The sequence below is a fragment of the Mastigoproctus giganteus genome, chromosome 8 (assembly GCF_048544385.1).
Source record: "Mastigoproctus giganteus isolate SK-2022 chromosome 8, ASM4854438v1, whole genome shotgun sequence".
In the NCBI taxonomy this organism is placed as follows: Eukaryota; Metazoa; Arthropoda; class Arachnida; order Uropygi; family Thelyphonidae; genus Mastigoproctus; species Mastigoproctus giganteus.
In genome coordinates this window covers 114239242-114251941 of record NC_143582.1, presented here as the reverse complement: position 1 = coordinate 114251941, position 12700 = coordinate 114239242, and the positions used below count along the sequence as shown (strand labels likewise).

At 38.0% G+C, this 12700-nt stretch overlaps 1 protein-coding gene across 1 annotated transcript in view; it reads left to right on the top strand.

Annotated features, from left to right (window-relative positions):
- Positions 1–12700, top strand: part of Epg5 (ectopic P-granules autophagy protein 5) — a 1526775-nt gene that overhangs the window by 728796 nt on the left and 785279 nt on the right. Inside the window, exon 27 of the mRNA XM_090380318.1 lies at positions 10792–10963. Coding sequence (XP_090236444.1) covers positions 10792–10963 — 172 coding nt within the window. The remainder of the gene's footprint in view (positions 1–10791; positions 10964–12700) is intronic.

Below are 12700 nucleotides of genomic sequence, written 5' to 3'. Positions count from 1 at the left end.
ACTACTAAATTTAAATCAAAAGTTTTAGAAAAACAATAATTTCAAATCAATAAATAAGAAAAATCCACTTAGCGGCTTGGAACACGACCGTCTCTAGTAGCCTCGTCAGCAGACTCGATGAATCTCACCTTGTTAAACACTGATGCTGACACTCATATCAACTTTCCCACCTGAACATCTACTGCTATATATTTATCAATATGTTCCCCAAAACTGTTCCCAGTCATTCAGTGGTTAGTTTCAAATGCCTCGATTAGTGTGGTACCACTGAACAGTGACCATTATCCGAATATTTGCAAACTGAAAACACAGAGAACCTCACATATAGCCAGTCGCATAAAATGGAAATTTAACAAAGCAGATTGGAACAAGTTCACTGATGCAGCTTCCTTTGATGACCAAATCATTAAAAGCCAGCCTATAGATGATGCTACTGACCACATTACTACACAGGTAATAACAGCTGCAACCTGTGCTATACCCAAAACCCGAGTTGGTACTCACAGACATGTCAATATCTGGTGGAATGATGTATGCCGCGATGCCAAAAAAGAACAGAATAAAGCTTGGAATCTGTTTCATAAGTACCCAACAACTAAAAACCTGATTAACTTCAAGAAACTTAAAGCTAAGCCCTGATACATGCAAAAAAAAGCAAAAAAAGGCTCCTGTATCGGTTTGCTTCCACCATTACTATAAATACAGACAGAAGAAAATTTGGGATAAAATCAAAAAAACTGAATGGTAAATCCCTCTCTAAATCAACACCCATCATAAGTTGGAAAGATAAAGACTTCTGCTCCCCAGTGGAAGTCGCAAATGCCCTGTCAGAATGCTTTTCTGAAACCTCTGCCACATCTGCATATGAGCCAGCCTTTAATCAAATAAAAGCCAGTGCAGAAAAATATAAGTTGAACTTCAATACAAGAGCATCTCTTCCATATAATCAACTGTTTACTCTTTTTGAACTAGAGAGCTCCTTAAATAGATCAGTTAATAGTGCACCAGGGCCTGATGGAATAAACTATTTGATGCTTAAACATCTAAATAAAAGAGCTCTGAATTCATTACTGGTCTATTTTAACCGGATATTCTGAGAAGTCTACTATCCTCTTTCTTGGCGCCACTCAGTAGTCCTTGCCTTTCCTAAACCTGGAAAGGATCAATCAGATCCACAAAACTATCAGCCAATATCTCTTAGCAGTTGCCTTTGTAAGACATTTGAAAAAATTATTCACGCTTGATTAGTGTGGTACCTAGAATCTCATTCGATAATGAACAAGATCCAATACGGCTTTAGGAAAAATAGGTCAACTCTAGACCTTATGATTAAGGCAGAATCCAATATACAGAATGATTTTATTCGTAAAGAACATCTTGTCATCATCTGCCTGGATATCGAAAAAGCCTTTGATACCACCTGGCGCTACGGCATTCTTCAAAATCTGTATGTCACAGGACTTCGGGGTCAGCTACCACTAATCATTCAGAGCTTTCTCCAAAACAGAACCTTTCAGGTGCATTACTGTAATTCACTATCCTGAACATTTGTCCAAGAAGAAGGGGTCCCACAGGGATCAGTTCTTAGTGCAAAACTCTTTGCAGTAAGGCTAAACAATGCTATGGACAATATTCCAGCTAATGTTGATACCTATCTATATGCAGACGACCTTACAATATCCTGCCACTCACAAAATATGCATGCCATCAAGCGTCAGTTGCAGCTCTCAATAAATAAAATAGAATCATGGGCATCCGACATTGGCTATTGCCTCTCTGCAACAAAAACAACTGCTATTCACTTTTGTAAACAACGTCAGCTCCATCCAGATCCCGAGCTAAGGTTAGGAACTCAACCAATAACACTTAGCAAAAATATCCGGTTCTTGGGCGTAGTACTTGACACTAAACTTAACTTTCAGGCCCATATAATGCAAGTGAGAACTCAGTGCATGAAAAAAATGAATATGCTTATAGGTATCTCTTCTATGGCATGGGGAGCTGATCGCTTCACACTTTTACACCTGTATCGAACCTTGATAAGCTCTTGTCTAGACTATGGAGCCCCAGTTTATGATTCTGCATGGAAGATAGCATTGGCTTGGCTCAATCGAGTGCAGCATAGTGCTCTCAGGATTGCCTTCGGAGACTTTAAGACATCCCCAGTGCAAAGTCTGTATATAGATGCCAATGAACCTCCACTACATCTTAGGAGAAGAGTATTGCTTCTCAGCTATGCAGCCAAATTACGTAGCATCCCTTATCACCCCATCTGGACATCTCTTTGAACCTCAATGGACAAACTTCTATAAAAATAAACCCGATGAAAACAAACATGCTGGCATTCGGCTACAGAGCTAATGCAATGTTGGAACATCTATCTTGGAAGTATATCTCATGCTGCAGATGCAGTACAAACACCATGGGCAATATATATACTATATGATAACTCCTTCCAATGAAGAATGGAGTTATCATATACTATATGATAACTCCTTTCTTCATTGGAGAAAATACTCTCTATCGAATCAAAATCTTAGACAGTTACATGATGCTCATGCCTTGGCCAATGCTTACAATCTTTGTGAATATACAGATGGCTCAAAAACTGACATATCCATAGGAGCTGCAGTGGTCCTTCCTACATCCTCTGTCTCTGTCCAGTTACCAATTGAATGCAGCGTTTTTACAGCTGAACTGTATGCAATAAAAATGGCTTTGAATCTCCTTAACGATCTATTAAATACCCAGGTCATAATATATACAGACTCTTTAAGCACAGTGAGTGCCTTACGTAATAAACTACAACATTCCCATCCATTTCTCACACAAATCAGATCACAGTTATGTAACCTCGATGAAAAGAAGCTGACTGTAAAATTCTACTGGATACCCAGCCACGTCAAAATTCCAGGAAATGAGCGTGCAGATGAAGCTGCAATGCTGCGCCCTGCTTGTTTTGACTCTATCTCAATTTTTTACTCTGATTTCTCTGATTTCAAACCAGTCATACAACGGATATGTACTGAGGTGTGGTCTGAAATGTGGCATACCCAGACAGGAAACAAACTTCTTGAGATAAAACAGAATCCACAGTTGTGGAGATCCAGTTTCAGACTAAACAGGCACGAAGAGGTCGTTCTTGCAAGAGCACGAATTGGTCATACACATTTAACGCACCTCTTTTTACTGCTAGGAGGAGATCCTCTACTTTGCTTACACTGTAGCTGCCTACTTACCGTTAAGCACATCCTAATTGAGTGTGCACATTACCTTTCAGTTAGAATTGCATATTTCAAATCACAGCTTAATTTACAGAAACCTCTACAACTATCCCATATACTTGGAGATGATAGCAATTTCTCAGAACTTTTTACTTACATAAAAATTATTAATGTCTACAGTCACTTTTAGACTTATTTCCTATAACGTATACAGTTACTTCTAGACCAAAGTAACAGTTGCAATTTGGCCATAGTAGCCCTTGCGCCATTAAACCCCACTCCATCAACAAAAGATTGAATTCTGAACCACCAATCAATTTCCTGCTGGCTGAAGGCAAATTTCTGCACATCTATTCTACAAATTTGAATCTATGCCACGTCAAGTTCTTAATTTGAGCAAGAGGCATTCGGCATTCAGCTTACTCATCCCATTCAAGGCCTTATACACCTCAATCAGATCACCTCGCAAGTGCCTACTCTCCAGGCGCTGCAATTTGCAGAACTTAAGCCTTTCTTGGTAAGCGCACCCCTTTGTTTCCCTCACCAATCTTGTTGCCCTTCTTTGTACTTGTTCTAGCAACTCTACATCCTTTCAAAAATGAGGCCTCCAGACCTGTACATAGTACTCTAGGTGTGGCCTGACCATTTTATAACGGGATAATACCTGCAAGCCAAATTCCTATATATAATTGACAAGACTCCATGACCTGCCTTGGCAGCCCATCTGCACTGCTCAGCGAACTTCATATTTGACTGGCCCAGGGTGCCAAGCGAATCTTGAGGCCAAGCAATCTTCCCTGCGAATTCTACTGCGATTATATTAGAGAGATAAGCGTTTCACTTTGAGTTCACACGTTTTTCCTTCCGTTATTCAAATATATAATAAGAACTCTCTTTCTTAAAGCATAAGGAAGAAGCTTCAGAAAGGAAAATAACCTTTCTTAATTTTTCTATGTACTAACCTTCTATTTTACTCGCTTGGTCACTTGGTAGCAGTACTCCTGCCTCCTCGTGGCGGGGCTGGACCTGGGTGAAAAGACATCACCCAGAACTAAAAGGATTTGAAAATGGACCAAAAAACTAACAACACAAGATTGGAGAAAGTTAACTCCAATAAATGTGATCACTTACAGCTGAACATGTCTCAGGCTAAGAGAATGAAAATAAACAGCTCTCAGCCTACTGTCCCTCTTTTTTTTGGTGATACATTCGTTATCATCACAACCCGTTGGGAAATTATCCCCTTTCTTAGTTCAGAAGACTATCGAGTCCATGGTTGGATCACCAAAAATGATAAAAGATTACAATCAGGTGATCTCTTAGTAGAAACCTCATTAAGTAATCATTCGGAAAAATTGCTACAAATGAAAACTTTTGCAGGACTACCAGTTGAAATTACCCCACATAATTCCCTGAATACATCGAAAGGTGTTATTACCGAATGGGACCTTTTGACTGTTTCAGAGGAAGAACTACTGAGCGAGCTAACAGAACAACAAGTGATATATGTTAGGAGGGTAATGATGAAGAAAGACGGAATTCTCATTCCAACCCGATCAGTAATTCTCACCTTTAACAATCCTTCTCTTCCCCATTCAGTTAAAGCAGGATATTTAAATTGCAAAATCCGACCATATATACCAAATCCAATAAGGTGTTACAACTGTCAGCGATACGGACACTCTCAGGCGACATGTCGCAGTGATCCCATCTGTCCACTCTGTGGATCAAAGACCACAATCAAGCAAACTGCACATCCGCTACACCACTCTGTCCCAATTGTCACGAATATCATCCTGCTTTTTCGAAGACGTGCGAAATGTGGGTATTGGGAAAACAAATTCAAAAATACAAAGTATAAAATAAAGTGTCTTATCTATAAGCAAGAAAACAGATACTTGCAACCAAACATTCGCATTCCTATGCTTCAGCAGTGAAACAACAGAAAACTATAGCCACTCAAACGGAGGTAGCAATACTTCTAAATCAAATTATAGACTGGAGTAAAGTAATATTGATGATAAAAACAGTTTCACAAGAAACATCCAGTACTAAAGAGCAGGATACTTCCGTGCCTAGAAAGCAGAAATCAGAAGTAACATCTTGAAAAACAAAGCAAACATCATCTAGTAAACTGTGTGACCAGAAACAAACAAACGTAGACCAAATGGATACTGATGAACAGGGAGAGAACGTACTAGAACTACACCCTGCAGAAGATATTGATACACCTCGTACTAATTTTCCGAAGAAAGATAGACCCAAAGATGATAAACGGAAAAACTCAAAAGCGCAGTCAGATTCAGCAAATCGTCCCGAGACCTAAATAATGCAACATATTATTATACAATGGAACTGTTGTGGTTTACGTGGAAAACTGGATGAAATAAAAGATATTATTCAGCAGTATAAACCGGCCTGCATTTGCCTTCAGGAGACCCATCTAACACCTCAATCTTCACCCACATTTCAAAATTATACACTTTTCCGGAGAGACAGGAATGATAACAGAACTGCCAAAGGAGGAGTGGCAATTTTGGTGAATACTCATATACCAGATAAGCAAACAACATTAAGAACCAACTTAGAAGCAGTAGCAGTAAGAATAGCCATCGGAATTTCTATCACAATCTCGTCCATTTATCTTCCACCAAATATCCCTCTCTCCAGATCGGAATTAAACGATCTTACTATGCAGCTCCAACCTCCGTACTGCCTTATGGGAGATATGAATGCCCATCATCATTTGTGGGGATCTACTCACACAGACAGTAGAGGTAACATAATCGAAACTTTCATAGATGATCAGCAACTGAATTTACTGAATACCGGATCCCACACTTATATCAGTTTGGGTACAGGTATCACCTCTGCAATAGACTTAACAATATGTTTTCCATCAATTTATCCTAGTATAGAATGGTTCGTGTTGAATGATCCTTACAACAGTGATCATTTTCTGATAGTATGTTCCATACAGATACAATCAACTCTTACAGAAGGAACCAGAACAGTGTGGAATTTTAAAAAAGCTAATTGGAGTAAATATATGCAATTAATCAAACTGGATAAGCAATTAATAGAAACCCTGCCAATAGATGATGCTGTCTTATATATCAACGATCAACTGCTAGAAGCTTCCAAAGCTACAATACCTCAAATAAGTAAGGCAAGGCAGGCACGGTACAACTCTTGGTGGAATGCAGAATGTGCAACAGCAAAAACAAAACAAAATCGTGCATGGAATAGATTCCGTCAATATCCAACTACCGAATTTAATTGCATATAAAAAAAACCAAAGCTGAAGCGAGGAGAATTCAGAAAAAAGCAAAGAAAAAGTCTTTGATCGTGTTCACTTCCTCACTTACTAGGATCTCCAATCCTGGTTTGGTGTGGAAAAAAATTCGGATTTTAAGTGGAAGATATCCAATCACACAATCTCCAATCTTCCATTAGAAAGGGCAGGACGTTTTTCAAACAGATATCAGATATGCAGAAATTTTGGCTCTCTTTCGCTTCCATTTCAGCAGTTACAAGCTACAGCACTGACTTTCAGAAATATAAAGAGCAAGCTGAACGGAGTAAATTGAATTTCTCTACCAAGATATCTCATTCCTATAATCTACCATTTCTATCTAAAAGAGGAATTACTTACAACCATTACAAAATTACCTAATTTACAAAATTACATTACAAAATTAGCGCACCAGGTCCCAATGGCATTTATTATATTATGATACAAAACCTAAACTCTGATTGTCTGGAAATCCTGCTGGCTCTATATAATAGAATTTTTCTGAACAACCTGTATCCATCCATATGGCGGCATGCAATTGTCCTTGCATTTCCCAAACCTGGAAAAGATCCTTCCTATACATATAATTATTGCCCGAATTCACTGACCAGCTGCTTGGGAAAAATCCTTGAACGAATGGTGCATAATAGACTTAAGTGGTTGCTGGAAAAAGAGAATGTTTTATCACCCCACCAATTTGGATTTAGGAAAAATAGATCAACACTTTTCCTACATGTCAAAGTGGAAAAAAATATTAGAAACTCATTTATAAGAAAGCAGCATATGGTGATGGTAAATCTAGATCTTGAAAAAGCCTTTGACACAACATGGAGATTCGGAATTCTACGAGATCTATTTCAATTAGGATACAGAGGACAACTTCCACAATTTATAGAAAAATTTCTTGCCGACAGAACATTTCAGGTACAATATAAAGGCTGTTTATCTACAATCTATATACAACAGGAAGGGGTTCCCCAGTGCTCAGCATTAAGTGCAACCTTGTTTGCACTGCGGGTGAACAATATCACAAAGCATTGGAAATATATATGTATGCAGATGATCTTTCCATTTCATTTCAATTACAAAGCATGAACACAATTGAACGACAGCTGCAATTATCCATAAACAAAATAGAAGTATGGACTCAAAATAATGGATATAGAATATCTGAGAAAAAATCAGTTGTTATTCACTTCGGTAAAATGCGTGGTCTTCATCCTGAACCGGTCTTATACTTAAATAAAACTGCTCTACCTGTTGTTCAAAATTTCTCCTTTTTGGGCTTAACAATAGATAGAAAACTAAACTTTCATGAACATATACTAAGACTTCGAACTAGTTGCCTCTTAAAACTTAACATCTTGCGCACAGTATCTTCAATGGCCTGGGGAGCTGACAGGTCCACATTATTACTATTATATAAACCTTTGATTAGATCTCGTTTAGATTATGGATCTCCTGTATATGCTTCAGCAAGAAGGAGCATCTTACATCGCCTAGATACCATTCACCATAATGCTCTCCGCATAGCTCTAGGAGCATTTAGAACTTCACCAATCTACAGCCTGTATGCAGATGCTTCGAAACTCCCGCTGCATCTTCGACGAGATTATCTACTGTGCATGTATGCGGCAAAAATATACGGTCAAGCATCACATCCAAATTGGTCCATTATTCACAATCCACCATGGACAAATAATTATGATTGCAAGCCAAATGAAAATAAACCAGTAGGACTGCGCCTCAGACACTTAGCTAAAGTTTGGGAAATACATTTCCAGCACATTTCTGCAGTAGATATAAACTCAGAACCTCCTTGGATTCCGACTGTGCCTTTATCCATATCACACCTTACAAACAGGAATAAAAAAGAGATCTCTCCAATCATTATACAGAAGCTTCATGCAGTGCACAGTTTTGAAAATAGAAACAGTCATCAGATTTACACGGATGGTTCAAATTCGAACAACTGAGTAGGTGCCGCAGTAGTTTTACCGGAATATATTATATCTGTCTCCTTGCCCCATGTTTGCAGTATTTTCACAGCAGAATTATATGCTATTAAACTAGCACTGAACGATATTACCCAGCATCAACTTCTACCTGCTCTAATCTATACTTGACTCCCTTAGTGCAGTAGCAGCTTTACAGAACAGTAAACATTCCTCAAATTCCTTGATTCAGCATATAAAAAAACAATTCGGAGTTTTGCATAAAGCAAGAAAACAAGTGTCTATCTGTTGGATTCCCAGCCATGCTGGAATTCTAGGAAATAATCATGCAAACCAAGCCGCAAAAAATCCAGATCTTAATATACAAGATAACTTTCAGTTTGTACCATTTACAGATTATAGGGATGTATTTCGTACCAAATATACTTCCATCTGGAAAGAACTTTGGAGGGACCAATTGTGCAATAAACTTCGCAAAATAAAAAAAGATTATGTTTGTGGCAATCTAGCTCACGTACAAATAGACAGGAGGAAGTTATATTAGAAAGACTGCACATTGGACATACCTTCCTCACTCACAAACATTTACTTTTAAGAGAAGATCCACCGCTCTGCTCTGTCTGTCAGCTACAACTTTCAGTAAGGCACATCCTGATTGATTGTCCATCCTATTCAGCCGTTCGAACCACATCTTTCCGATCATTAGCAAACTTGCAAGCTCCTCTAACCCTCTCTCATGTACTTGGTGACAAAGCAAACCTAAGTGAGCTCTTTATATATATTAAACATCTAGGAATAATAAATACACTCTGATATATATATATATCCTAAATCATTAAAATGAACGTAATGACGCTGACAGACACATATTGGCCACAGTTGCCCTTGTGTCGTGAAACTTTCATACCAACAACAACATATTTGACTATATAATTACCACCATGTCTTTTTCACTTTCCACTTCCCTGAGTGTAGTACCACACAGTTGATGCATTTCTCAAGTATTGCTACTCATATGCAGTACTTTGCATTTGTCAATGTTAAACTTCAGTTGCCACTTTTCAGCCCATTTTCCCAACTTTTCTAGATCCAGCTGGAGTAGCATACTGTTTTTACTGTCATTAACAACCCTGCCAACCTTTGTATCATCTGCAACTTGGACATTAAATGTGATAATACCTTCATCAATATCATTAATAAATACACTCAAGGTAGTGAAGATTGGAAAGGACCTGGGGGTAATTGTACGGTCATATATGAAGTTCGCCGAGCAGTGCATTACATGACACTTCCCAAAGAAGTGTCATATAATGATTATATAACTCTCTTGCTCAGAATTTTTTTCTACTGAAATTTACCATTTCAAAAAGGTCATTACAAAAATAAAGATGCAGATAATGCATGTTGTAAGTAATGAGCTCAAAAATAAAAAAAAATGAAAAATACTTGAACAGATATATGAAAATTGATGAACAGTGGAAGATAGCTTTATATATATAAAAGTTTATTCGTTTTGAGAAACACTGCAGAGAAGCCCAGACCTTATGAGTATGGGCTTGGCACACCCAGGATCTTGAGCAGGATACCATCATTCTTCTCTCTTTTGGTGATTCCCCTCCTACTTTTCTCTCTCTCTCTCTCTCTCTCTCTCTCTCTCTTGGTATTCAAATTTTTTTTGGCTCGTGCAGCATAAGCCTCTGGCTTCCTTGCACCCTATGGCTAATAATAATAATAAGAGAGTTGCGAACACATATAGCAGTAAAATAGTTGCAATGTGTGTTAAAACGTTATCAGAATACATGTTACAAATAAAGTGCACAAGCATCTGGATGATAAATAAATTAGGCCGAACTCAGAAATATAGTGGCCACCGATTTACCTAACCTGGTAGCCACATAAAATCAGTAATTTTTTTCAATTACATAAAATAAGTAATTCGAAAACACAATTTTAGAAGAATGCCATCAAATTTTTGGCTTTTATTGAAAATTAAACCTTTTTACTGTCATAAATTCTAATGTCTAAGATATTGCGCTTTGTATGCATGTGTTTTGAATTTTTGCTTAGCTAGTGATTTTTTTTTTTTGCAGAAACAACCATTTTCCAACTTCCAGGGTTTGCCAATTTTAGGATTTTGCACCTATAAATTATTCCCCCCCCCACCATCTTTCACTGTCTGTACATGACAGAAATCTTTGATGAAAATGTTATAATATAATATTGCTTTCAATTTTAATTTTAAAGTTTTTTTTTTTTTTTATTATATCACAGATATACTTAAATTTAAAAATTTCGCTTTGGAATTAATTCTTTGTAGGAACTGCAGTAATTTTGCATCATCTAAACTCCTACAGTTCACCTTTGCCTCCTCCTCCAGTTTTACTTGGCCAAAGTTTTATCCCCCCATTATCAGAAGATATCTTGTTTCAGGAAAATGTATTGCAGAACGTGTTAGAATTCCAGGAGAATATTTTTTATAATCACTGCATGTAAGTACTTTAATTTCTTATACTGTAGTAGATTCAAATGTTAAGTGATAAATTCTAAATGTTGTTCATAATACACAAACTAGCCAGAAATTATGAACCTTTATTCAGTACTGAATCAGGCCACCTTTGTTTCGAAAAGTAGCAAGAGTGTGACACAGCATTTCACGCAGCTGCGAAAAAGCTTCATGAAGAGGATTTTTTTGTTGAATAGCTGTCTCCAGCATTCCAACACATTCTCAAAAGGATTGAGATTAAGTGAATGTGTTGGTCAAGGAAGATGATTGGAATTTGGGTCATGTTCTCCAAACCATTCTTGCACAATTCTGGCATTTCATTCATAAAGTTGCCTTCATCTATGCCATCATCATCATCATAAGCGTATTGTCATCCCTAAAGTGGCCAACATGCTTAGGATAAAAGTGTAACGTTGCAGGTATAGTAGGTGTGATACAAACAAGTACTCCTTTGATTACTTTCAACCTTCCACCACTATAAACAGACCACTGTGCCAACAAAACATTTTTCATATCATGACATCTTGAGATGTTTGGGTGGACCTGCCTACCCTGGGTTCTCTTAAGACAACCCACAGTGGGCAGGTCCATCACTTTGTGAGGTTCTCGACACATTCGCTGTCTACTATCAGTGCAAAATGAAGTATACTGATTTGTCTGACCACATCACTTTTTTCCACTGTCCCACTGTCCAATTTAGCAGTACCATTTGGGAGAGTGATATTGATGTCACACTTGCCACCAATTCAGTAGCATATAAAATTACAGACTGGTGTGTCCAGCCAGCCTGGACCACATCAGATCTTATAGACCCATCAGATCATAGTTTGAAGGCGATGGCCTTCAAACTAAACAGGCATTTACAAACAACCTAACACTCCCTGTTGGATATCAAAAGGTATAAACTTGAAAAGAAAACTGCTGATTTTCACAGAACATGCAGCAGCTGAGCTGCAAAAACAGGAAAATGAGTGGTCTATATCAGGCAATGTAGCCCAGATGAGCGAGCACTAACTATGACAAATATTTTAACGAAAACAGCAAACTTGTCTATCTATGGGAAAAAGGCTGTCCCCGTGGTGGTTCCCTGAACTGACTATACTCAGGAGAAGGGTGCACCAGGCGAGGAGAAATTTTCAAAGAGCCAGAACATCTTGGCCACAAAATGATTAAATTCTACAACAAGCCTCATAAATCTTCTAATAAATCTAAGAAATCTAACAGTAAAAATAAACAAAAATTATGCAATTTTGAAGCAACCCTTAAAGATTAAGACAAAAATAACATAATGTACAATATAAAAAGTAAAAAAGTAAAGTGCATCTTGAGATGTTTGGTTTCATCCTGCAGTAGTCAACCCACTGCAGGATGGAAGCCTCCTCAACAATTCATGCTGAGGGAAACGGACCATAATCTGCCACGCTGGTCCAGTGCGGGTTGGCAGGTCGACCGTATTCAGCAGTCAGGGGCTTGAACCCCAGTCTACTCAAAGAGCATGTGCCATACCATATGTGGATCAGCAATACATTCTCTTTATTAATATATTTATATTAATAAAGAAAATTTGCCTTTAGGAAATTTGCCTTTAGCCAGCGGGTGGTTGGTTGCTGGAATAGACTTCCATCCCTTGTCGTGGAAGTTGATAGCCTAAATAAGTTTAAGGCTCAGCTGGACAGGTATTTCGAACGAACAGAGGGGTGAAGTGGAAGTGGTTATTTTTTAT